This window comes from Balaenoptera acutorostrata, chromosome 7, assembly GCF_949987535.1.
Source record: "Balaenoptera acutorostrata chromosome 7, mBalAcu1.1, whole genome shotgun sequence".
NCBI classification, from domain to species: Eukaryota; Metazoa; Chordata; class Mammalia; order Artiodactyla; family Balaenopteridae; genus Balaenoptera; species Balaenoptera acutorostrata.
Genome location: NC_080070.1, coordinates 3056019 through 3083927, shown reverse-complemented (window position 1 = coordinate 3083927; position 27909 = coordinate 3056019). Strand labels below are relative to the sequence as shown.

General features: G+C 47.4%; 1 protein-coding gene across 6 annotated transcripts in view; it reads right to left on the bottom strand.

The window, feature by feature from the left end:
* Positions 1 to 21777, bottom strand: part of PAXIP1 (PAX interacting protein 1) — a 47906-nt gene extending 26129 nt beyond the window's left edge. For 2 of the 6 annotated variants that reach the window (XR_009008935.1, XM_057550608.1), the window contains exons 1-6: positions 21556 to 21777; positions 18728 to 18862; positions 14280 to 14323; positions 11691 to 11754; positions 4806 to 4919; positions 1667 to 2302 (exon numbers count right to left, since the gene is read on the bottom strand). Coding sequence is in view for 5 of the 6 variants with exons in the window: in XM_057550608.1 (XP_057406591.1) it covers positions 1667 to 2302; positions 4806 to 4919; positions 11691 to 11754; positions 14280 to 14323; positions 18728 to 18862; positions 21556 to 21636 (1074 nt within the window). In the remaining variant the exon portion in view is untranslated. Of the gene's footprint in view, positions 1 to 1666; positions 2303 to 4805; positions 4920 to 7423; positions 7548 to 11690; positions 11755 to 14279; positions 14324 to 18727; positions 18863 to 21005; positions 21253 to 21555 lie in introns of those variants that run through there. The other 4 variants (XM_057550611.1, XM_057550609.1, XM_057550612.1 and 1 more) reach the window with 3 other exon arrangements.
* Positions 21778 to 27909: the final 6132 nt, after the last annotated feature.

The window sequence follows — 27909 nt, the reverse complement described above, 5'->3', positions numbered from 1 at the left end:
ACCCCATCGTCACGGACAATCTCACGATTTGGGCAAACAAATCAAATTTAAATTATCTGGGCCAAACTAAACGTGTTGAGCGGAACGCGGCCCGTCAGTGACTGGTGTGTGACCTCGCTCTCCGCCTTCATCACCAAAGCCGCCGAACCCCCAAAACTGCTTTCCCTTCCGGGCTGCCAGGTATCCGTCACCGCGGGGCTGCTCTCCACAGCCCCCTCCCCGCCTGGGCCAGACCCCCCTGGGCTCACGCTCGCTGACGGCCCAAGCTGGGGTCGCAAACTTACACTGGCTCCTAACCGGCTGCGGTGACATGTCTTCCCAGAATCTCGGGTCGACTGTCGGAACCTTGCCCCCGAAGTCCCTGAGCCCCGTCTCCCCCCACACACTCTGCCCGCCTTTCTCTGGATGCCACCCGTCCGGCGTCGCGAGGACCAGGCGCTATCAGCTGGTCACTGGGAACCCGAGGGAGGGAGGGGAGGAAGAGCACTTTTCATGCATCTTCAACCAATAAAGACTCGTTAAAACCACCCCCGCCATCAGACTCGATTGTGGTGCTGCGACTCGTGATAAGCAGCAGCTACTGGCCCCCCCCTCCCCGACCAGATCCCCAGTGGCTCCTTACACGGAAGAGAAGACCCTGCGTGTCAACCTCCACCCACTCACCTACGTTCAAGCCTCACTGACCCTCCTCCCTTAGAACAGGGGCCCCAACCCCGTGAGGAGCCGGGCCGCGCACAGGCGGCTTCATGTGCCGCTGCCCATCGCCTGCACCCCCCCCACCCCCGTCCGCGGAGAAACCGTCCTCCACGAAGCCGGTCCCTGGTGCCAGGAGGGTTGGGGACCGCTGCCTTGGAACACGGCAAGGTCACGCCTACTCCGGGGTCTCCACAGCTGCCGCCCCTTCACCCGCAGCTCTGCCCTCCGTCCTGCCAGGGCCGCCTGGAGTTGAGTCTCCACTTAATTTAAGGAGCCTCCTCCGCCAGCGGCCCTTATAATACACGGCCCCTTGTTACTGCCTTCCAGACACCTATGCTGACTGTCGGTCTGCTCCCCCTCGACGGAGGGCGGGGGCCCGTCTGTCTCATTCACCATCTTGCCTCCAGGGCCCACAAATACGCAGACGGGGGCCAAAACACCACCCCGACCACCTTCTCTCCGTCTTCAAGTGGAAAACGTTTACGAAAACTTTCAAGGTCCATCCTGTACCAACAAGCTCCAATCACAAAACTGTACATTAAAATTAAGGCTTCGTCAACGAATGAAATAATTTATGTTATGCTATTTGTCTACCGTGAAGTTCGGTATAAGCAAACAAGGAACAGCTGGCAGACTGCAGGCTTCTCTTTGCTGCCACTGCTAATGAAACTGAGCAAGAGTGGAAGCCGTTGTCCGGGGACAGCGCCCGCCACTGGCGTCCTGGTGCCAACTCAGCAGAGTCCGCTCTCCAACTACGTGCCCGCCGTCACCCTCTCGTACACGGCATTTATGACACTGAAATACGTATATGCGTATGTATACACAGATAGAGACTATAGGACACGCTCTCAGGCAAATAAATACTGCTTGTAAGTTACTTGTCCTGAAGAAGCAGAAGACAATAAAATAAATATTTAAAAAGGCTGTAAAATCCAGTATTTAAATCTTTGGTTTTTAAAGAGTGACTTACGTGTGCTACGTTGGCCGGCCGGTTGATCTGCTGAATGTCAGCACTGTTAGTGATGTTTCGCAACGTCCGCACAGCTGGACTCCAAGCGGCTATCATCTCTGACCTTTCGGAACTCTGGAGGTTTTGTCCCGAAGCCATTAGATTACCGCGGACCTCGGGGGGCAGGATGTTCCCTGGGACGGGCGGCACGTTGGCACACAAGTTAATTAACCCGGGCTCCTGGCCGGGAGGCAGCCTGCGCTTCGCCGCCGCTAACTGCGGGACCTCCGCGGGGGTCCAGTTTAAATTTCTCTCTTGTTTTTCAGGGGACGAATCTGAAGAATCGTCAAACATCAATTCCCCTTTAGATTTTTCAGTGTTCAATTTGGGTGAAAACTGCTGGTCCCCCGAGGGGGAGCCTTCCTGAGAACTGGCGGGGCTCGACTTCTCGTCTGTGCTGCCCTCATTTTGGGAATCTTGTTCCTCGTTTTCCACCCCCTCCTCGTCCTCGTCCTCCTCCCCTTCCTCTTCATAAACGATGAGACGAGGGTGGTAAAGTGCTTCGTCCTTCTTCGTCTTCTCAGATATGCAATCCAGGACCCAGTCAGGTGTCACGATTTTAATACTTGCTCTCTTTAAAGCACATTCATATTTCTCCTGCGGGTGAAGCACAAACACACACAAACAAAACTGCAAGTTTTATCAGATTTCCTAGAAGTATGCACTCGAAGCAAGAACTTTAGGAGAGGGATGGATACAGCTCCTGTTGTTGCCACTTTACCCAGAGGAGAAGCTCACATCCCTTTTAGACAGAGAACACGAGACACAACGAACCATGTATCAACGGTCATAGGACGGCCTCAGGTCGGCCGAATCAGCTTTTACAAAGGCAACTTTAGGTAACGCTACGCACAGCTAGGAATCCTGCGAGAGACTCTCAGGAATGCAAGGCGGCCTGCCGTCCAATCTGGTTGTCACTGACTGCCGCTCTGTGCAAAGTGTCACTGAGGACGGGGCACCTTCAGGGACACAGGCAGGCCTGGGAATGCGGGGACGCTCCTCAGTCAGGTGGGCGAGTGTTTATCGAGCTCATTCTACCTAAGACACAAAGGCCGCAACGATTCTCTGACCTAGCGAGGCTTCTGACTTAGTTCTGGACGGAAGTTAAACATGCAACGGGAATACAACAGAAACCCAGCGCGAAGTCCCGCGGGCACAGGGCAGGGAGGCCTCGCTGCACGGCAGGGTCTGGCAGGGTCTGGTGGGGGCAGTGAGCTGGGGGCACTGGGCAGGGGCGCTGACAGGCAGGCAGAGGGCGCTCCTGCGCGGTAGAGGGCGGAAGGGAAGGAACGCCCGAGGGAAAGGGAGATGAGCAGGGAATCTTAAACGAGAGTTACGTGATAAAACAGCTTTAAAATAAACAAGCTTGGAAACATGGCTCGGTTAACCGACAGAGTCTGACCCACCTGCTCTAAAGCCTCGGATAACAGCAATTCTCAGGAAAACACATAATTGGGGCCCTATGCTAAATCCAATTCCTGCTGTTGGCAGGGGGCCGGGCTGGAGGATCCGAGGGTCTCTCCCCAGCTCCACCTTCAGCCTTCAGTGGGGGTGAAGTATTTACACCCAGAAACCAGCTCCCTCCTCCAAAGACTCATCAACCTACTTTGTTTTTCTATTGATTGTTATGAAATTCCTTCATTCTTCTCAATTTAAAATATTCAAGAATACAAAGGATAGTTTCATCATGCCATTTATATATTTTCTCCATAAATTTATCAAAAAATGCAAAAAAATGAATTTGCTTTAAACATGCCATTTATTTTTTGTGTGTAGTCAGCTAGTCTGTTTGACAAATCCACTCTATTCATATGCTGCCTCAAATTATAACTTGACTCTTCAGAAGTATTCACTCATAGTTTTAAAAGTTATAAAGACTTCATTCCCCTTAAAGTAGCTACCTAAAATCAAATGATTTATTTTTAGCCATAAATGAATACTGATATAAAAAGAAACCCTGCACTATTTAACCAAAGAATACTACTTATCTCTTAAATTGCTATGTAAAATATAATTTTTTACTCAAGTAGATTTTAAGATTCACCTCAAATTTTCAGAGTCTCCGCTTGGACTGTGCAGCTTACTAAGTTACAACCAAACTCATGGGCTGACAGGTTCTTTTCTTGTCGGGAAATGAGGATGAGGAACAGCACACATTTACGGGCTACCTCTGCTTCAGACGCCCTAGAAAGGGACCCTCTTGGCAGGTGGGTGTGTCAGCCTTCCACACCCCCGCCGCCCAGGCCCGGCCACATGCCTCCCACCCCTCCTGTGAGTCAGTGCGCTCGGCTGAAACATACACAGCGTTGATTCAGACTGAAGGCAACAAAAAAAGGAGGTAGTGACTGACATGTGGAAACATGAGCTACTCAAAAGACTTTCCTACTATAAATAGGCTTAATTCTCAAACTTATAAATAATTGTTCATGGAAGGAAAAAAGCTTGATTTCCACACAACGGTCGTTCTCAAACTTCACGCGCCTCAGGGTCCCCGGGTTCCCCCTTCCCTGGCAGGTTCTGATTTACTAGGTCTGGGGCGGGCTGGACAGCCTGCGGTTCTAACAAGTCCTGGGAGGCTGATGCTGGTGTCCTGGGACCCCACCTGGGACCCCAAAGCCCTACGGCCCTCCAGTGCTTAGAGAGAAGAGCCCTGTGCTTAAGGAGATACACACAGTTTTAAATATTCCAGATTATTAAGAAGGACAGTACACTGAGAGCTTCACCAAATGCATGTTTATAACTATCCTCAGTACAAGCCTTTTAAAAAATTGTGAAGAGGACTAATATGTATTGTCACAAAAATGAACTGAAGTTTCAGTGGACGTAAAAGGAAACTCTTAGAGAGTCAAAAAACTCTTATTTTCAACATGAAATAAACCCAAATTTCTTTGTATTTAGAAGTCACATCTGGCTCAAAACAAAATTTATAATCATCTCACATCCTTTGTGCAATGAAGCTGTGTATAAATAATATAAACTAATGTTATCAGCTTTTGTAAAACGGAATCCAGTCAATTTAAATGAAGTTCAAAGAAGACACCTGATTACTGGGAATACTTAAATCACATTCAAAAAAGGAGAACGTACATGGGACGCTTACCCCCTTTGGTTCTGGAACAACCAGGTGCGTGCACTTCTTGTCGAGAGTCAGCTGGCAGCCCCCGCCATGGAAGGTGAGCATGGCCCACAGGGCGCTTCTGTCCTCAGGGGACACCTGGCAGGAACCAGAAAGCAAGCTTTCATCAGGCAGCTCCACCTCTGCTTACCTACTTGCTCACTTTATGATTAAAATACACTGTGACATCATAACAATTTTGCTTTATCTACTTTCTCCCTTACTGAATGAAATTAACCTAAGGGTATTAGTGGGAAAAACAGATGAGCTTCTAGCTATTTGCTTGTTATAATAAAAACTTTTACTCCTATCATAAGTTTTATAATCGTCACTTTTTTTTTTTTTTTTTATAATCGTCACTTTTTTTGCCTTGTCACCAAGTAAACTGAAAAATACTTATATCCGCACTCCAGAGATTGAATGGAGGATTATTTCGTTCTATAACAAAACTGATAGGAAAAAGAACTAGTACACCACTCTATCTTCCACCTGTGTCATTTTTTAAAATGTTTAAATACAACAGTATCAAAATCATATTTAAGGAACTCCTTAATAATTAATGGATAACAAATAAATACTAAGTATGAAATGGATAAAATAAAAGGTAAAAATACAGTGGTGCGTAAGCTCAGGGGAAAACGTAAGCATCAAACACACAGAAAATAAGGCAAGCATAAAAGGAACAATTCTTATGCTTGCTGAGCGATGAAGTGGAGACTCCAGATGGAACGGCTCACGTGGTACAACAGGTTTCACTACAACAACCGACCAGCTACCATTTATTGCCTGCCTCCTCTGTGCCAGGAACTGTGCTAAGGGCTCCGCGTCCACCCCTGATCCCCGTGACCCGCTGGTGGGCTGCGCACTCACAGAAATGACAGCTAGTGACTGGAAACCCAGACCCGGCTCCAAGCTGTACTTTCCCACTGCTCTAGACTGCTTCTCTAAGGGCGGTTACAACCACACGTAATTACTAAAAAATAAATTTTAGCGTCTCAGAGACAGAAGAAACATTTAAGAAAAATAAAGGTGTTAATCCTAAAATAATCCTGTAAGTCAATTTTTTTCTAGATAACTTATTATAAATTGTGAGTTATGGTTAAGACTTCTGAACTTTGTCTCAAGTTAATTTTTTTAAAGTGTTGACAAATAGCATGTTTTTTCCTTAACTGCCATTATTCAGCCAGCCAAAAATCTAACATTCTATAGCTACTCTCCATTTTACAAATATTCCCAGAAATTATTTTGCATTCCATACTACTCTGTGAATATTAACAAGAACACATTAATTTTACAAAATCACTTTAAAAATCATTATTTTATCTCTCTTTAATTTAGTAAGTCAGTGTCACATTTCAGGATACTGGATCAGAAGATGTTATTTTTCTTAGAGACTTTCACAAAAACATTTATATCCTGCAGCCTTTGGAGGTGAGATTTAATTACGTGATAATACAGATTACTCTAATGAATCATTATATAATCTTTATTTAAAACGAAAGAAAACCCATAATCTAGATATGCCTTTATCACAAAGACTGGTCACCCATCAGTTAGGTATTATTTTTATTTCACTGATGGCAGTAACTCTAGTCCTGTACCCTGCTGGCCTGGGTCCTGGCCCGGGTCTCAACAGGGCACAGAAGTTGCTGTGGAAAGAACATCACATCGGGAAGAAGGGAGGCCTGGAATGGACACAGGGCCGCCAAACTCCAGCTAAGAGCAACTCGGAAAATCTCTGAGAATCAGGTTCTTCATCAGTGTACATTTGGGTTAAATGACTCAATGTGCATACCAGCTCATTCAATGAATCTGTATCAGCATAATTAAGAATGCTCTTTCCACACCAAAATGTTAATGATAGTTACCTAGTGGTGACAGGATTATGGGGACATTTTAATTTTTATACTTTTCTGTATTTTCCAAATTTGCAAGAGCATTAATTTTATAACTGGGGAAAAGTGTTTTTCTTTTTTTAAAAAAGTAATCTTCCTAAACTACAAATCTACGGTCTCAGCTAAGAAAGCCTGGATGTCTCCTCAACACCTTACGGCTAAGGTCTGGAAGTTTCCAGGCGGTGTGTCGGGCCTTCCTGATCTGTGTTTGCCCCGCCCCTAGCCTCAGCTCAGCGCCCGCGGCCCCTGCGCTCCCACAGCAAGCTGCCCCTCTGAATGCGCACCACCGTCCCGAGCAGAGGCTACACCTCCACCCGCGCCCCTCTCCAGGAAAGGCTTCCCTCTGTGCCCCGGGGGCGCCCTCCTTCTCAAGGTCTGCCCCCCAGACGCTCCTGGCCTACGGCTCCACCAGCTCCTCCTCGTCCTGCCGTGCCTACGAGCTACCACCCTACCGACTGGAGCCTAGAGTCTCAGGTGAGGATCACGTCCTCCACTTTGGTACCTTCGACAGGACCCAGCACAGTGCCAGGCACATGGGTAGGCAGTCAAGAAATATTTGTTGATTGAGATGCAGAATGGAAAGGGCTTTGATCTCTTTAGTCTTCGAGATTTAAACGAGGACCCTGGCCAGGCTCTCCATCGGACTCGCGACCTGCCCCCACGACCTACCCAGCCCACCACAACAGAGGTCTCAGCCTGCATCAGTACCGGCTCAGAGGAAGGCAGGTGATGTCTGTGCTTCCCAACTTCTGCTGGCACAAGCTCCCTTCCCTACCTCTCCCTGGAGAGCTCTGGAAGACTCCAACAAAGAGCTCCAGCTTGTGTCAACACCCTGACGGGAAAAGACAGAAGGTCACTGAGAACCGCCGAGCAAACAGTCCTCGCACAGCGCCGGAGCCCTGCCTGCCTGCCTGCCGTGCGCACGTGTGCAGCTGCTCCAGAGGCCTACTGGGTGCCGGCTAACCGTCGTGATCGCCCCTCCTGGTGCTGCTCCCACACCCTGCACCCGCTCCACCTCCGCGTATGTTACAGTCCCCTTCTGGACCGGGCCCTCACCCGGGGGGGGATCCTGTATCCTCATTTATCCGCACCCCGGGGCGTTGTTCCTGTCACAAAGCATCCTCACGTATTTGGTGAACCGAAGTCCTTTAGCTGCACACTGAACGTACGTTTGTTAGTATGTCTCACAACTGAATTCACATTTTTTAGCAACCACAAAATACTAGTGTCCCCAGTGCACTTTTCTGAACCAGGGCTTCTTCGTATGAACTAGTATCAAGTAAAGCCTTCCCCAGTCTTAGCTGAACGATCTTTATTCAAATAAAGCAGAGCTTTTCTTTTCACCGTCACGAGTGGCGAACTGTGAGAGTAAGTGCAGTAACTGACCCATAAAGATCATACCGACTCTGATTGTTATTCCTAACGAATGTGCTTAAAAGGCTACAAAATTCTGCCAGAGCGCTTGCTGCGTCCGCCTTGGTCCACTCCAGGCCCAGCCGCTCCCCACCCGGAGAAACACCTGCAGCCGGGCTGCTTCCCAGACGCCCACGCGCCCCCCCCCTGCTTCCTTCGCGGGGTCCCCGTTCTCCTCCTCCACTGACCTCACCTGTAGCTTCTCAGCCCAGAACCCGAGGTCTACCTAGACCCCTAAGCCTGTGTGCCAGCCACAGAGCCCCGCGCTGCCGTCTTCCCACTCCCGGCTCACCGAGCGGCGCGGAGGGGCACCAACTGTCGCTCCGCACTGCTCCCTGGGGCCCTGCTCCGTCCCTGCAATAAAACCAACCACTACGTCTGACTTCACTCTCCGTCCCTAAGCATAGCACCCCTCCTCCGGTACCACCTCTGTCTACTTCCAAGTCCCCTCTCTCCCCAGATCTCCCTAACCCCACATGTTACTCGAGGCTCTCTTCCTGACTATCTGCTCCCCTCTCTAGCCCCTCTGCAACGAAGCAGCAGCTCTCAGCCCCTCACGCTGTATCTCCCAGGCCCGACACTCGGACAGTGAGGGGCTTCAGTCCGACTTCATCATCTTCCCTCAAAAGTCAGGTCCTCTCTGTTTCCCACGTCTGGCGATGTTCCTCATTTGGAAAAGGAAGTCATCTGACTAGTGGCCTCCTGTGGAGCACCCGCCACAGGCTCTGCACGCAGAGGCCCACTGTGAGTACCGGCTCCTCTCTGCACAGCTTCCCCAAGTCCCCAAGACCTTCCGATTCCCATCCGTTCCTTAGGTCCACACCGCCTTCTTCTACATGGTGCTAACCTGAGTCCAAGTCCTCACCTCAAGTCTAAAGACTGTGACTGTCCCTCCTGCCCACATTCCCATCCTTACCCTGCCCTCTCTGTCCTGCTTAGAGCTACCAGACCAGTTCCACCTACAAGATTGCAGGTGATGTTAATTTGTTTGCTTTTTTCCTGTGTTTTCCAAATGTTCTGACGTAAACGTCTGTGTTCGCAATCCAAGATTAAATATATAAGAAGAGTGAAACAGCCAGCTACTTTATCGAGTTTCCCGTATTCTCTGCCCGCCTGCCTGCGCGCTTGTTCTTCTCCCCTCCGCCCAGCCACACGGCCTGTTCTGAGGCCGGTCCCCTCGCACGAGCCTCTGTGCCCCCATCCAGCTCCGCTCCAGTTCTGCCCGTTATTTCAGGCCCCTCACATCTTGCCGCCTCCACCAAGGCTTTCCTGATCCCACGGTCTACACCAGCGCCACCTTCTCTAAACTCACACCCCAACACCCGTGCCCCCGATTTAGCACATCCTGCACGTGTGCCACGCGCACTAAAACCGTAGATGTTAAGTGTACTGCATGACAACCTGTTACATATGCCGGAACCTCTGTTAAATGTAATCTCAGCTCCATTTCTCTCCAAGACTAAAAGGTTCTCCAGTGCTAAACTCATAGTTAATATTTAATCATGTCTAACCCCTAATTTTAAACCCTGTTTTAAATTCACATGCTCTTGATGTTCTTTTTTATTTCCTGAGTCAGGTCCGCTAAGTACTAAGTACCATGTCACTATGACCTTGATCCCAGAAAATACCCACAGCACTCCCTGCCCCGGCTTCTTCCTCTCTCTCTGGATAGCGGGCTCTGAATCATGAACCCAGAAATCCAATCAGTACAAATATAATTAAATGCAAAATTTACATTTTAGCCACAGTACACTGTGTTTATGCATAGGAATAATAAAATATTTTCATTTAAAAAACTTTTCTGATATTTACTATACGTTTGGAACATACAGAGAAGTATAAACAAAAATTACGTGTAACCACAGTATCCATCATGAAAAGATTTTCATCTTAGCCAACTTTAAAGATCATCTAAATATACATTTATAGCTAAGATGTGAAAAATGCTGAAAAATACAAATACCAATAAAATTCTGGTTCTTAAGGGGGAAAAAAGCCAACTTTTCAAGGATCTCTATTAAATCAATGTAGCAAAAACAAAAAGAGAGGATTTTATAATTTTAAAGAACTTTCAGAATTTACAAGAGACACAAAAACACAATAACAAAATTAATTTTACTTATTGCTTGGACAGAGAAGGGATCATGGTGATACCGTTTGTACGAAAAGCTGAGTCTGGCCGATAATCTAACAATATTAAACGAATATTACCTGGTTCCTTAATCCTCTACTACGAAGGTGTAAGAAAAAGGCAAGATTATAATCAAATTCATTTTCGTCTCACCTAATATTCTTGATACACCCCTTTCTCAAAGGCTTCCACAGAGATGGAAGACTAAACGCCTTCTCAAAACTATCACCTTAAGAACTACAGACAGTTCTGTAGGCCTGTGAGGTCAGAGAAAATGGGAGCCCTCTAAATTGTGCTTTTTCCTGCCCAATGGCTACTACTTGTTCCATGTAATCTAAAAAGTGCGTTTAAACCAACACCAACTTGATTTTTCATAATAACTGTCTACAGTTTGAGGGTTTTTTACCTAGGGGGTTGAGAGGACAGAATACCATAAAAGAATATTAAACATTCACTTCTCACGCTACCCAGAATTCAATGCCATTAACATTTTGGTCCCTCTTACAGATATTTCTTATATATTATATTTGGTTGATGTAATACTGTACATAACTATGTTATATCCTGCTTTTTCCCCAGTTAAAACATTCCCCATGTCTTTACATATATTCATAAAACAAAATTCACAACTGGCTACATAGCTAGATTACTATGTAAGTGTACAGAACAGGTTTCTTAAACATTTCCAAATCGTGGATCATCTGATTGTTTCCAAATTTACCCTCTTATAAATAAAGCTGCGCTGAACACCTTTATGCATCAATCTGCCCTCATTTCTATCAATTTGGGATAAACTTCTAAACACAAGAGAACTGCAGAGGAAGCAGAAAGACTATTTTATGGCTCTGACCCGGCTCAACTTTTCTAGGAAACCACTGCACTCCTGCTGGGGGAGGGGAAGCTTGTCTGAAGCTCCGCCAGCACCAAATATACTGTAACAAATTTGATAAGCAGAAAATCTTATCTCAGCGCTATTAAAAAGTTCACATCTTTGTTTATAAAGTGTATCAAATGTTTTGTTATACTTATTTGTAATTCCTCTTTATAAAAAGTTGTAAATTCATTTTTCTGCCTTATTTACTGAGGTCTTATTTTTTTCTTTTATTGATCTGCATGAGCCCCTTATTTATTAATAAAATTCTCTGCCTTTATTTCTGAATGAATTTTCCTTGTCATCTTTTAATTTCATTTTTACTATGTTTTCATATTCAAGTTTTAAATCTTTGTAATCCTTTAGAAAGACCACTTTCACCCATTAAAGCTCTAAATCTTAAGTATGAATATTTAAATCATTTTAAGTGTGTCATAAGGTCACAGTGAATATGCAGTTTAGTAAATAACACTGGTTTACAAATACATCATAAATCCGATCATATAAAAACTCAGAACTGTTATGTGTAAATAACACAAGACTAATTGTACTATGCTTACCTGAGAGAGGCAGGCAGTGATTCCAAAGAAAATCTGACATGACTCCGGAGAAAAGCCATTTACTCTGTTTTACAGTTATTAAGATTCCAATGAGATGAGATTAGTGCAAGCTCTGTTTCACTAAGAGACATTTCCTATTGGCCCGTTTGGACATTGCCCACCCTCTGCTTCCCATTCAATCCATTTAGGAAAGAGACAGACTTAAGTTGACCAAAGAAGAGTGCAGGGCAGACTGGAAAAAAGAGAAGTTGACAGCACAGAAAGAACTGAGAGGTTTTCCGTAAAGTGCATTTTCAAATCCAATCTCTCCACTTATATCATCAATAAAATGGGCACAACATACTCATGGAAAAAACATCTAACTATATACACATGTATAAACACACACATGCCTATACATGTACACAACCACACATGGCACAGTGATCATTTTAAAAGCAAATTGAAGGTCTTAAGTTTACTTTAACATGATTACTCTGTCACACAACAGAATCTTTCGTAAAAGAACTTGACTTCTACTTTTATTACCATCATGAACTCTGTGAATTTGGGCAAGACAACCCTGAGCTCCAGTTTTCCCTTTGTTAAAACAAAAGTCAGAATACGTAACTCCCAAGATTCTTCCCAATTCTAAAGCTCTGACTTTCAAATTCATTCCACACGTTTTCTGAGAGCTTACAGAGTGCAGACACTGGGCACAGGGCTCTCCATACGCAGGCATGACCTCTAGGTGCCGGTACTTTACGGTCTATTCAAAGCAAACATGACTTTTTAAGAATCTGGAGTGTCTAGAATTCAAAAGGGTTAAAGTATTACTTCTCTTTCCCTACAGGAGAAAAGTACACCTCCTGAGATAGGTGAATTAAGAAAAAAGATCAGACTGAAAATTCTATTGCAGTTTGGAAGTCTCCTACACAGGTCTGAGAAAACCTCACAGAGATTCGGGCCTGCCGGCTGCCCTGAGCTCTTCAGGCTCCAACACCACGCCTTCAGCCCCGCCGTCCCCAACACCACGCCTTCAGCCCCGCCGTCCCCAACACCACGCATTCAGCCCCGCCGTCCCCAACACCACGCATTCAGCCCCGCCGTCCCCAACACCACGCCTTCAGCCCCACCGTCCCCAACACCACGCCTTCAGCCCCGCCATCCAAACTCTGCTTCCATCCTCCTACCTTAGTTCAGGGATTGCCTACTTCCAAAGACTTGGGGAAACATGAACAAAGGCTAAGAGTGTGTTGCCTAACCAAGGCTCAGGAGTTCTGTTTCTATTCCTTTAACCTTCTTTGGGACAGGCAGTAAGAACTCAAACAAAATGACAACTTCTCAGGAAATCCTTGTGTAGAGAGTACACGAGCCAGGCCAGGAAAAACTAGCCTCTTATCCTCAAAAACACCCCTTCCACTCCCAGTCTTTTTTCACCTGTGCTTGTAAAGAAAACAAACAAACAAAACTCAAACTCCTAAAAAACCAAAGCCAAAAACAAACCAGGAACCAATTTCCTTTAACTCTTTAGACTGTGGAGGAGAAATCTTAGAATTTTTGAGCTGGAGTTGCCAGAAGTTCTGCACATCCTCTAAGAACTGCTTAGAAGGAGGTATTTTCTCTGTTTATTTGAAGTCTCCTATAAATACTTAATACAGGAAGATTCCCTCCATCTGCATCGATTCAGTAATAAATGCCTGGCAGAGCCGCACAACACAGTAAATAACATCTCCTCTGCCGGGTCTAATGCTAGAACATCATGACCGCATAGTATCAGGTACCTTAACAGAAGTGATCTCCAAAATCAGAGTATGCTTGGAATGACCCTGCAGGGAAGCGTCACACCTCCAGGGTGAAAACAGCGACTATGAGGCCTAGAACACGGAACAGCAGGCTGCAGAGGGCTCACTCCTGCTTCCAGCACAGTGTGTGTCGTGTGCGTGTGTGTGTCAGTGTGTATGTGGGGTGGGTAGTGCCAGGGCCACACTCAGGAAATGCTGAATGAACCAACACGCAGTGCGGGGCAGCTCCTTGGGGGCAGGAACGAGGCCCTGTCGACCCCACTGTTTTCAGAACTGGGCCCACAGCAGGTGATCAACATGAGTTCTGAATTAATAAACCAATGTAATTAAAAAGAATAACGGTGCATGATATAAAACTAAAAAAAAAAAAAAAAAAAAAAAACTAAAAATGTCCTGATGTTCTCTTCTCCAATTCGTTTTTCAAACAATTCATGATTTGGTTCACACAGCCTTAGAATTTTAGAAATAGTCCATCTAACTAGACACCACAAAAACCATCTGTTTCAAAGATAACAGAACTGAAGTCCAGACCAGCCAAGATCCTAAAGCCAAGTCGCAGAAGAACTAGAACTTGGGCCTTGGGTCCCAGCCTAGAGCTGCTTCCACACAGCTGGTCCCCCACCCCGCCCCAGCCCCCCAGGGGTGATGACAAGAATCAGGTACATACAACTAGACACAGGATGGAAAGAACAGGGATAGAGTGAACACAACACCACCTCCCCTGACCAATAAGTCAGTTCAGTAAGTGATGACCACTTCAGTACTAAACCCATCCTTTCCCTTCCCCCTTCCCCAAAAAGGATACGGCAGAAGAGCTCCACATTGAACGGACAGAATCACCCAGGAAGGCTGAAAAAGAAAACATTAACGCAAATCAAAACACAGTTCCAGCTCATATTCAAAATATCATCACGTTACTAGTGCTGCTCCTAGAAATTAAAGGCTCTGTTACAACCGATTACACAGCATCCAGATTACAATCACGAGTCTTCAAGTAGCAGAAACATCAGAGTGGAACATTAGTTATTAGCGCCCAAGGTGAAAAGCCCAATTATAGAAGGAAACACTACCAGATCTTAAAAAATTATTATGTATAGAAATTTATTTATTTTTGGCTGCACTGGGTCTTCGTTGCTGCGCGTGGACTTTCTCTAGTTGCGGCGAGCGGGGGCTACTCTTCGTTGCAGTGTGTGGGCTTCTCATTGTGGTGGGTGGCTTCTCTTGTTGCAGAGCACGGACTCTAGGCGTGCGGGCTTCAGTAGTTGCAGCACGTGGGCTTCAGTAGTTGTGGCTCGTGGGCTTTAGAGCGCAGGCTCAGTAGTTGTGGCTCACGGGCTTAGTTGCTCCGCGGCATGTGGGATCTTCCCGGACCAGGGCTCGAACCCATGTCCCCTGCATTGGCAGGAGGATTCTTAACCACTGCGCCACTGGGGAAGTCCCTGGAAATTTAAACTGTAGGTTTACACACTTTCTACTGCTTAAGCCTCTAGGCCGGCTAGAAACTCTGTCCTCACAACTGGGGGGACAGGGAACTGACAGCCCTCCCTACCCCATCTGAGGTACAGACAGCCCCCCTACGCTTCCTTCTGGAGTCCTGAATCCAGTCAGGTATGAATTCGTGAGTTTTTTTCAGTGAAGCCAAGTAGATACAATGTTTGTAAATCACAGAAAGAATTTCTGTCTGGTAATCTTTTTATGAATTGCAAAACTCAGATTAATTATAAAACCTTAGACTAATTACTACCTTTTTGGGTAATTTACACTTTTGAAAAATTATCTTATTATTTCTACATTTAATTTTGAAAATTACATTAATTATCCTGATAGCTCTGCCTCACAGAATTACTATGTAAAAATACAGTAATAACCCATTTAGCCAGCTGACCTCCAGAAGCTTCAGCCACCTGAAACATACATACTCATCCATTTCTCATGCATCATATACACCTTGAAAGAACTTTAGAAATCAAAGTACCCCCTTCCTCATTTTTCAGGTAACATCAACAATTTCTCAGCATAAGTTTATAAGTTAGTGTAATGTCTGTGAAAGAGCGTAGAAATATTACACATTTTATAAAATAAAGACTGGCTCTACTTGGGCTAATCACTCCGTGATGATTTGATAATTCTGCCAAGTGTGTAACTAACTTCGCGGATGAAGCCACCAAGCTGGAAGGGAGTGTGCAACGTCTCCACGCGCAGTGTCTCCAGGGGCTGTTCGCTCCTCGCGGTCCTGGGGAGGCTCCAGCCGGACGGGAGGGAACTGGCCACCACTCCTCCTGCATTCAGGACACCCTCGCGTGGGCCGAGCCTCATTCCCAGCAGTGACACCGGAGCCCTCCGCCGTTCCCCGGCGGCGTGGGAGCACCAGGGCGGCGTGCCTGAGACCGGTTTTCCCGGCCACCCCTGTGTCTCATGTCAGCGGGAGGCTCAGAGCCCAGGTCAATGCACTGCAGTACGACTCGGAGGGTGGGGGCACGGCTCCTCCCGCGTCCCATGGCAGGGAAGCGCCCACGACCGGAGGAGCTCACACTCCAGACGGGAAGCCCTTATGACTCTGCACGCAGCATGCACCCTGGAAAGCTGTCCCTGGGGGCTGGGGAGCAGCGAGCACGCGCGTCCCGGCTGCAGACTGCGGGGCTGGCAGCAGTAAAGCACAACTGGCTCCCTGCGGCCCTCACCCAGGTAAGTCTAGATAAGATAACGCAGCTAAGAAGGAGGACACACTAATGATAATAAGGCAGAAACGGAGAGCTAGAAAAGCACAGTAATAAGCAGCTATTATCCCAAAGGCAGATAATAATATATTAAAATAAATCCACTGTTGAAAGTCAGCATAATTAAGAGGCCCCAAGGCCACTGAGGAAAATATTTCCATTAAAAAAGATTATTTTAAAAATCTTGGTGCCTAAAGAAGCAAGTTTTAAACATCTATAAAATTCAAACATGAGAAAGATAAACTGTCCCTGGGCAAAAGGATGCCTAAATTTTTAAAGTATTTGTCAAATTTAACATTAAGGTAAAGGCCAAGGGATATGCACTTAAGAGAACCAGGCCTCCGCCTTCGGCTGGACACAGACCGCACTACCAACAGCAGCCCCCAGTAGGAGACTTACTAGGTTCAGACAAGAACTCGAGGGTCTACCAGCACTATCTTGGAATGAGCGCAAACTGCTGGATGGGTTCTGGAAAATTCTACCATCCTGTAATGCAACACTGCAGTCGCTGGACAGTACAGGTGCTGCCACAAATGAAAAGCAGGCTGGAATGCAGAAAGAGATCGAAGAGTAGGATGCCTGGAGTCGTTTTAAATTCTACAGCCAAAGGGAGAAGTAGGACGGGGAGACATTCAGCCAGACTGGGAGAATGGTGACCACGGCCGGAGCTGGGTGATGGCTGCTTTTACGCAGCCGTGTTACAGACTGACTTTCCTGGGAATACAACTTCAGTGTAAGACGAAGGAGACAGCGCTGTTTGGCCCAGAACCTCAGCAAGGATGGGCCACCGTTTTGCACCGTCACCTCGCAGCTGGCACCTGCGTCTGCAGGACAGAGGGTCAGGTCCGCGGTGATTCTACACCCCCTCCTCCAGGGTATTTACACACTGAAATGCAGACTTTCTGTTGGCTGTTTTCCTCTTTTCCTCTTTTTTACATTTCAGTTTGGGCAATTTATATATAAATACAAATATATATTCAAGTTATATGATGTTACTGTACATAAGAATTTCACTTCGGGATCATAAAGGGGGTATTACAAAATATTTGCTACAAAAAGGGGCCTGCGGGGTCGCTGGACTTCAGAAGCACTGCGGTAAGTGGTCTGGGGAAGCCGCCTGCGCGCCCCGAGCGCGGTAACGAAGCCGCCCTTTCACGGTGCGCTAGGAAATCCACACAACACGTGTGAAGTCACTTTGGTAACAGGCTCCAGGCTACTGTCTGAGGGGAAAAAAGTTTGTAGACAGGGGAAGGGATGAGATACAGTCCCTCAAGGCAAGAAAGAGCGGAAGCGAAGCACAGGCCGAAACAGGGCCCCAGGGAGCCGGTGCTGGGGTCCACAGCCTAGCGTCCGTGGCAGGTCCACCCCTCCTACAAGGCGGCAGCAGGTGAAGCCGGCAGGAAACCTGCTGTCAGGCTTCACAAAGGCTCGGGTGGAGTGAGCCCGCTGGCCAGGCGAAGACAAGCATCCAGCCAGAAACACGACCACCATCCTCACCGCCGCAAGTTAACAGTCGTTCCGACTTACACAGCACCCTCATGAGAACCTTCTTGTGAGCCAGATCTGCTTTCAGGCTTATGTTCCAAAATCAGGGTTCTAAGCCTGCAGGGCAGCGTTTCAGACCCTGGACGCCGGTGACATTCAGGACTCGCAGCGGCCAGCCGGCGTCCCCGCTGCCCAGCCGGACTCAGCGGCACTCTCTCCTAATTCCTACCTCTCTCCTTATTAAGCCACAGTAACTGTCATGTTGGTTTTTTTTAAGATAACACATGTAAGAGCGTGGAAAAGAGAAAAAAAAGGGTAGTGAAACAGAGCCATTTTAAAACAAATATACACTATAAATGATGAGAAAAAACGAAGGGTCGAAATTATAAACTTAAATTAAAAAAACCCACATTTAACAGCAGTCAGTTCAACCAGCAGCCATAACAGAGCAGCACAGTATTTGATCAACAAAACTGAACAATTCACCCACCAGCTGAGACTCTACTTTCTAGGATAAACTACCCACAGGTCAAGCTGGATAGTGGAACAGAGAGCCACCAGAGGAACCGTGGGACAAGTGGTCACTGTGACCCTTGTCGGAGAGCAGAGACATAGCCCAGATAGGGTAGGGCTCCCCTAGACTTGTCTGCCTGGAAATCAGGACCCCTGGCCAGTGGGGATGGAAGGGAGCTCTGTTCCAGGAGTTCCTCTTGGAATCAATACACTTTCTTAGCAGAATTCACCCACGTCATCTGCTTCAAGACAGCACATCCACTGCCTTCAATACATTTGCTTGGCTTAGACAACTTCCAGACGGTGACAAAATGCGGCCACCCGTAGCAGGTGCGTAAGCTGTAACGTGCAGAAACCTTGCTATAGCCTGATTTCACGTACAGGGCCTTATGCTGGATGGTTCCTGAGATGTCAAGAGCATTTCCCACCCAGAGCCGTACCTTAGCAAACAGTGTCAGAAGAGCTGCACTGAAACTTCAATGTACTGCTTTCAAGATACTTGACGAAGCGTACAGAATTCATTAAATTTACTACCAACCTTGACTACAGGCAAATCAAAGACTTCCCGAGCTTCTCCCACCTCCGGATTGTCCCCGTCTTCTGAAATGATGTGTGAGGCGAGTGCATTGTACGACACTTCCTTAGCTTTCCCAGCTTTTAGAAGCTGAATAACCTTTAAAAAACCACACAAATTAAAATGGAAAATGCTGCATTTCATTCTCAATTTATACAAATTATTACAGTGAAAATTCTAATAAACGCACACCATGTTCTCCACATCAGATTAATAACCTTGCACTAAGTCACGTGCAATGCAACATCTGGGGGCAACAAAAAGCAGCAAATCTCGATTCACTGACAGGTAAGCACGGAGGCTCCTGGGACCCAGGTACTGGACAGGGTCCGTCTTGAACACAGGACTGACAGACAAGGTGAGCACAGCACCATAAGTGCTGAGACTGGCCTAGCGCGCGACACGCCATGTCTCAAACATAACGGCTTGGGGACACGTAGTTTCTGATAAATGGAAACGTTTCTGGAAGAGGAGCTACAGGAGCCGAATCCTTATGAACTTAAAGGCGTCAGCAAGGCAAAAACACGTGCACCGTGTGGACAGAGCAGCGCTCAACACGCTGGACAGTTGAACGTGGATTAGACCGTCGACTGTGGTTCACAGATGCTGTGCAGAAACCTTTGCATTTCTTCCTGAAATAAAATACAGAGTGTCTCCTGGAGAGACACTGAGGGCTGGTCAGCAGGGAAGAGGCATGATCAGACTTTACAGAAAGATTATTGTCAGCGTAAGAAGAATGCACTTACACTGCAGGACTGGAGCCGTGACACCTGTTAAGAAACAACTGCAATAATTCAGGTGGAAGGGGCAGGTAACTGAACTGGAGGAAGGCCATCAGGGGCAAGAAGATGATGTGAGAGAAGCAGCAAGATCTGGTGACCGAAAGGGGCATGTGTAAGAGAAACTGGGGAATGACAGCACTGCTCCGGACGACCACGTCTAAGAGCGGATGGCGGGGGAAGGCAAAAGTCTTAGTTTAGGGCATGGCCTTCTTTGGTGCCACTCTAAGAACTAGGAAGGCACCCAGCGCGTTGAGGATGAGACCTGGGTCCCACCTGAGTGGAGCCATCAGCCCACTACAGAGACGGGGCAAAGCTCTGGGAGTGAATGAGACGCCGGAGCGGGAAGGGAAGGGAGGCCACGGCCAGCAGTGGAGGCTGCAGGGAGCGGGGAGGCCAGGAGCCGGACGCCAGGAGCACGCTTCCGGCTCAGAGCGGCCGAGGGCACCCCACACGTGGAGGCGAACGAGGTGTTCATCCAACGCACGTGAACTCTCTGAACCCACATTTATAAGATTCAGAGAATCGAATATCCTGGCTCTAAACTTTTTAGAAAATATACTGTTTCAGATCAAAGTGGTTTGCAAGGACATTTTTGAGCCCTTAGACTTGATTCACGGTTAAGTAAACACGGTTCCAGTGCAGTGTGCTCCAGGTTTTAAGTAACATATGATTCAGGTCACTCTTAAGAGCCAAAGTCCTAAAGTAAAATAGGGGGTGGGATGAGAGAGGGGAAGAACGGTGGACAGTGAAGGGAAACCCTGGAAGGGAGAAGCCACACCTTACAGGCACTTCAGCCCTCTGAGCTCAGCACCTGTTTACCTTTAAATTCAAAGCCTCTTTACCTTAGAGTTACAGTGGAGAAAGGACCCACCTAGGTGGTGATCCAAGGGAGTTTAGTTACTAAGATACCAACAGGCAAGCCTCTGGAAGGCCAAGGCCCATCAGCCTTCCACAGACCCTTTTAGGCCACCCAAGTTTTACTTGTTAAGTATCAGTCTCCACTCAGGAGGCCCAGGCCGCAGGTCTCCAAGCTTAGCACTCAAGGCCAATGAGACACCCAGGTGATAAAACTGTAAAGATAAACTTTAGGAAAAAGAACAGTGTGAAGAACCACCTTAAGACTCAACTGCGGTTCATTCCCACAATGGAAGAACAACATTCTAACGTTCAAACACATGTTCTACTTAGAAAAAGCTTAGGAAAAGCCACAATATGCTCTGGCATGAGCCCAAACGACAAAAAAATTCAAATGTTTACTGTGATGGCGTTACCAGGGTATTTTTCTATAATATTGTATAATTCACCCAATTAGGGAAATCAAGAAACACGTATCCGCTGGTGGTAAACTGAGGGTTCACGGTCGCACACGAGATGACCGAGCCGCAGACCTGCGACCCGGGGTGGCTGCCACACCAGAGCGGCTAACCGTCCCCTCAGCAGCCCGGGACCCACGTCCTTACCAGCTCCACCGGCCGAAGCTCCCACCACGCTCGGACCCACCGTCTGGGCGTCGGGGGAGCCCAGACCGCCAAGGCTGCCGCGGGAAGGGCGGCCCTGTCCGAACTCCGCCCAGAAAGGAGCGGAGTCGGAAGCGGGCGAGGCGGCCACGAGACAGCACCCCGGTCCCCCCCCGCGCGGGGACGGGGACAATCGGCGCAGCGCTCCAGGGCAGACCCACCTCCCCATGCCCTCCTCCCCCAGTCCGGACACAGCCCATTCCTGCCGCGAATCCCGCAGGCCCCCAGGTCCCCTCCCCCTGTTACAGGGGTCAGCACCCCTCCCAGGTTTCCTCCCTCCCCGGCCGCGGGGCCCGCAGACCAGCTCCCTCTCCCCTCCCTCCCCTCCGGCCCCGCTGCCGGCCTGCTCGGCGCCAGGCGGCCCAGCCTCCGCGCAGCCACGCCGGCGGGCACCGGGTGGCCGGGCCCAGACGATGTGCGCCCTGGCGCGCGCCCGCGGCCGGAGCGAGGACGGGCCGGGGACGCGGGGGGCGGGGCGGGGGCGGCGCGGTACCTGCGGGTCGATGTCGCCCACCGCGTAGTACTTGACCTCTTTGAACATCTCCTCGGGAACTTTGGGCGCCTGGTCCGACATGGTCGCGGCGGCCCGAAGGCTCCGCGGCGGCTCCCGCCCCGCCCGGCCCGCCCGCGGGGCCCGCTCCCGAACGGCGCGGCCCGCGCGGCCCCGGCCCGGTCCTGCGAGTCGGGCCCGCTCCCCCGCCCTCGGCGCCCCCGCCCGCGCCGGGCCGCCCAAGCGCGGGAGCCGCGCGAGCCTTGCGGGCCGCACCATCCCGCCCGCCGCCGAGGGGGAGCCGAGGGACGGGCGGTCGGCCGGCGCCGCCCGGCGCCTCTGCTGCAGCCCGCGGCCCCGCGGACATTTGCACCGAGCAGCCCGCTCCAGAGACGGGGGCCCGTGGCCGCCGCCGCCCCCTTAGGAGGAAGCCCGGGGGTCGCAGGGAAACGCACCCCCCTCGGTGGGGCCGGAGTGGGCCGGTCCCGGGAAAGAAGGGAACGCGGAGGCCCCTCCCGTCAGCACGCGCGGCCGCAGGGGCGGCGCATGCGCGCGGCGAGGGGCGGGCCCGTGGGGTCGCTGGCAGGCGGCGGCGGGAGCGGGTCACTGGCCTTGGGCGCAGGGGCGCGGAGCGTCGCTGGCTGCTGCCAGACGGGACCCGAGGTGACGGCTCAGGCCCTGGAGCTCGGGTCCCGGGTCCCAGCTGAAGCGCGGGGGCGCTGGGCCGAGTCGGGGACGGAGCGCTGCGGGCCGGCCGAGGCGCGCCAGCCCCCCGGGCGCGGCCACTGGGCTTCTGCCCATCGCCCGAACCCGCTCCTGCCGCGACCCGGGCCGTCGGAACCAGCCCCGCTCTCCTCCCTCCCGGCACCGCTGACGCCAGCCGGCCGCCACGTGTACCCGCGCTCTGACGTCATCCGGCGGTGCCGCGGCGCGAGGAGCACGGGGGTCTTCGCGCACCTGCGCTCCGCGCGCTGCTTCCGGCTCACCTGCGCGCGGGAGGGGGGCGGCGCGGCCGGCCCGACCCCCGCCTTCCCCGGGGACCAGGCTTTGGCCTAGGCCTGAGAATGGAAAGGGACGTGAATCAGGCCCGCTGCTGCTACCTGCTAAGCGGAAAGACATTTTTAAGTAAATGTTAGTGAAATTGGTCGAGAGAGAAACCTTGCAAAATTATTGCGGCAGCCTCCTATAACATTAACTCATTTTTGAGGCCCTTGTATTACTTTTAGTCTGCGATAACAGAGAGGTTCTGAAAGTGACAGTTGACATGGTTGGTTCATTGACCAGGACTTAATACAATGGACACTGGCTCTTTTTAATTGGCGAATACGGTTTTGTTTGCACGCACGTATGTCATAAGGGATTTTGTATGGGCAGAAAGTAAGCACACATTAAGCATTTTAAATATCCTTACGTTTTATCATTCTGATGTTTTCTGCTTTTTGTGTTTTTCATTTGTCTTTTGAACAGTCTGAAACAGCCCTATTCTAAAGCTAACAATTTTTTTTTTTTTACAAATAATAAAAAGATTCAGTACTTGCCTGAATGAATAAGAATGTACTGTCCTTCCTTTGAATACCCAAGCATATATTTGGTATTGACCATTTGTAACATTTTACCTTACATGTTAAGAAAATGTAGGAGGGATAAATTAGTTCTAAATACCAAATCAAAATTAGCATGCCCTTTTATTTACCTGTGTGAGAAAACTTATTTATTGATAGCTTTTTTTCTTCCTTGGTTAAACAGGAACTAAGCATGTACTTTTATATTAAAAGACTTAAAACATACCTCAACCGGGTGTTTTATTTTGTAAGTTAAAAAAGAACTTGTAACATTCAGCAGGGCAAGTTTACCCTACTGTGACTTCTGATAGTCAAGAAGGCAGATTATGGGACTAAGAAATCTGTTACTTAAAATCTCATCAACCTGTCTAGAGATTGTAAAACATGAAACTATGCAAGGTCAGTGTTGTATACATATGTGGGCCTTATCGCACCAGCATCAGGAAGGCCCTGGGTCAATGGCCTACAAAGAAAACATTCGGTAGAGTGTATCAAACACTGCTACTTTGCCAGTAATGTACAAGAAACATATTTAGATGAAATCTAACTTCATGTGGATAATGGATGTTCTGAGGAAGTATCAGTTCATTTAACAAAAGCTTTGTATTTCTTTAACTGACACGTGTATGACCCCAAACGCGACACTGAGCATTACTATATTTACAATTCTCCCAACTAAGTTCAAAGCATGATCATTTTGTTGATAACCTTCAGAGAATAAACAGCCTGTTTAATACTAATTTGATAGAGTAATACATTTCTCATTTTTTATTTTGCAAAATTAGATAACAAAGCTAGAAAAAAATAAAAGTTAAATGTGAAATTAGAAAATGGAAAAGTAACGTTGGGAATATTTAACTCAAATTGTACTTACTGGTGGGAACTTGAGTCAGTTATTTAGATAAGTATTTCCAAATGGCTTTTAAAAAATGCATCTCTGTATTGTATACAGCAATCTCAGTCTTGCTCTCATGTTATGTTCTATTCAGTTCAGCTAATCACATACCCCTTGAAGTTAGATATTATCAATGTTTAGTAAATCTTTAGTTTGGGTTTATAGACTACAACATTTAACCTTTCCACGAAAGGGAGTACTTAAGTTAGAGACATCAGCAAGCCATAGTTTTATCGAAGGAGAACCTGGGAGCCAAAAAGGCATGTTTCTTTATGGGACACATCAGTCGGCTGACCCACAGGACACAGTTGCCACCAAAAGTCATCTATTCACTGTAGAAAAACTAGAAAACATGAGTAATGGAAAAAAAGTAAATTACCTCAAATCCTATCCCAGAAGCAGCACTACTGAAATCCTTCCAGACATTGTCCCATACAAATACATTTTTCCTTAAAAATATTGTTGCCGCCTAAAAAACAGACAAGAATGAATGTCCTTCCATGTCAGTAGATAATAGATCCAAATCATTTAATGGATACGTAATACTCCATTTTTAAATGTACCTTAATTTACCTAATCAGTTCTGTATTGTTGCACTTTTGTTTCCAATTTAACAATTACAGTGCTGCAATGAAGCAGTCATCTTAAATAAACACGCACGTGTAATGTATTATACTGGTCCGTGCTCTAAGGGCAGACACGGTCCCACCCCTCTCCCCGTTCGCTGAGCACACAGGCTATTAGTCAAGAGGACTTAGATCAGTGGTCCCAACTATGGGCAGTTTTGCCCCCCAGGGGGCATTTGGCAATGTGTGGAAACATTTCTGGTTGTCATGGCTAGAGGGGAAGGGGAACAGCTGGCGTCTAGTGGAGGAGGCCAGGAAGCTGCCCAACACCCTGCAATGCCCAGGACAGCCCTTACAGCAACTACCCTGTGCAACATGTCCATAGTACTGCTGTGCAGAACCTAGTTTAAGACGACATAACAGACTACAGCATTCCATGGGATTAAGACGTTGAAAGTTTCTTGCACATAGCTTAGTGGCTTGCTCAGACAGTGTCCCTCCAAACGGGCACTCAGGGCTTTTGTCATCGCGTGGCTTTGCTATCTGAGAGCCATTTCCTTCCTCCTCTACAGGGGGAAGGAAGCAAGTAGAATATCATTCAGGAGGCTCTACGGCGACGCCTACAGACAGCCACCTAAGTCCAAGTCCACCCACTTCCATTGGCCAGATCCTGGTCTTGTGACCCCAACCTAAACTGCAGGGGAGGCTGGGAAATGTAGTCTTCCTAAGTATCCAGGAAAAGGAAATGGGATTGATGGCATTTTGCCAATTTCTGCCATCTTTAGTTTCAAAACAATTCTACAAATTAAGATTATAGAATACAATAAAACATAAAACAAAAAATTATTAAAGATAACTTTAAACAACCACGCTTGCACATAGCTACTCAATAGACATTTGTTGAGTTGGGGGTCGTTGGCTCTGTATGAAAAGGGTGAGCAGTGCTCTCTTAGAAAGCATCAGGTATTTGTTGAAGCCGTGCAAGGGACGTGCTGGGTATCTCCGCTCATCTTTCTCCACCCCAGGTCTACACTCCATCCTCTGCCTTGCTTGGTCCAGGATGCTGACCTCACTGGATTATATTAATAGGCTCCCTTGTACTCTGGTTGCCAGTTGAATCTGCTGAATGAGGAACCCCAGCAGAGACCCGAGAGGGGAGGAGAGTGGGACTAGAGTGTTTATTTCTCAGGCTCCTGGTCAGGTTGCCTAGAGATGGCAAAGTCATCTGTTCTATACAACTTTCTCCTTCCAGGCTCTGGTCAGCTTTCCTTCCTCTCATCCCTTTGGACCTAGGTTCCCTCACCATCCACACATCCTGCCTACACCTTTGTAGCAATCCCTTTATAAATCAGCTTTCTCAGATGATCCTAATTTGAATGTGCTGCTTCACTTGTGACCCTAATTATATAATGCACATGAAAACCTGGTAGGACATTGAGAAATTTTTTTCTTTCAAGTCAAATGGTATGTTTGCCCTCATAAAACTAACAAATACTTGGATACACAAGCCTAACACTAGTGGAATTATTAATAATAATAAATGCAGCAGAGATTTAGACAAGAGGTCCCTGTGTGCCAGGATAGCTGAGGCAAACTTCTTAGATGGGGCAGATGAGAAGGGAGCAATTCTTGGAGGGGAGGAGGCCACAGATAAGAGGTGTGAGGTTAGAATGCTGGTGTTGCTGAATAAAAAGTTGCACATTTTAGATATTAAGTAATTGGCTGTTTGATACAAGGGGAAAATGGGGAATAATGCAAAATAAATACCAAGTATATGAAGATCCTGGAGTCCCACCAGAGCAGGTTGTTGAATTTGAGGTGTAGAGTAATCCTGTAGCTCTGGTAATAGGAGAAAAGAAAGCAGCTTACTGGCTATTGAAGGTTAACTGCTTTGTGGCAGGCTGGCTATCGAATTAACTATTGCTTCATTGATGGCCTTTGAAGTGTGTAAAAATAAAATTGTCATTACGAATTGTATTGGCCATTTGATGTCAAGCACCCAGCAGCATTGACATGCCAAGGAATTAGAACACATTTGTTTATAGTAGTTAAATGAATGAATGAAGCATTCAAATTTGGCAGAAGAAATTGTTCCCCATCAGTGGTTTATACCACCATGCCCACATTGGCTGCATGTAATTTCTGGCAGTGTTCACAGGCACCAGGTATTGCAGTAAGAGCCTTGAAACTTGGGAGGTTCCCTACAAACTGGGGCTACTCACTTTCCTGTAGATCAAGTGTCTATCAGAGATTCCTTCTGTGCCAATGATCTTTGGTGCTGGCTTTGAGGAATCCATATTAACTCACCTCCCCAGAGTGGATCCCAAAAAAGGGCCTGGACCACAATGCTCCATGTCCTTGTCAATTGCGTGGAGAGTGAGAACAATGTCAAAAGGGTGGAGAGTCCATAAACTTCTAGCAGGACACCTGCTTAGATATTTTTAAGCTTGGAAACACCATTGCCAATGGCACTAAGCACCACAACTTGAATCTAATTCTGTTGTTATTCTGAGACTCTTTCTGGAGGTTAGAAATTATACCCAAAGATCATGTCGATGGGCATGACAGTTTCAGGTTGTGGAGAGAGTTGGGCTCCTTTGAAAACATATCCTTAGTTTTATCTCAGATTGTTCACCAACTAATTCATGAAGATCCTAGGCTAGGACCTGGTTCTCTACTATAACACACTGACAAAGATTTTAACAATCTTCTCGGATTCTAGCTTCTTAATCCGTTCCTCCTATTCAAATGTATTTCCATCTCCAAGACACTGTGAGTCAATCTCACTTTTAACTAGAATATACTGAGGATGAGAAAACTGAGGCCTAGAGAGTTTAAGTGACTTGTTCATGATGAGAGTTACTAGCAGATTTGGGGCTAAATCCATCTTTTTTTACTTACTCTAATTCATTCTTTTAAAAAATTGAAAGAAACAAGATTTAATTTCACGTATAACAGAAGTAGAAAAAAGGTAAACTCTCTAAAAATAGTATTTGTGGTATGGAAAGTTTAACTTGATATAGGTTGAAAATAGTCCACTGATTTATATTTTTGTAGCTAATATATATTCATTCCTCTTTTGGAACTGGTTGAGGACGAAGAGATGATTGTTAGATCTAAGTTCAGGGTTTCCCTATTTTAATGTCTTGTGTCAGTTTTAATTTTCTGATTTAATTAGTTTCCTAATTAGAAGGGGTTAAATTAATTAACCTCATTATTTACTATATATTTGATGATTTCTCCTCTATAGGGAGTTACTTAATTTTCAATAATTGGAAAGCTATGACAAGAGGGAATATTGCCATGTTCTAGACTTATCGCTTTACGATCAGTG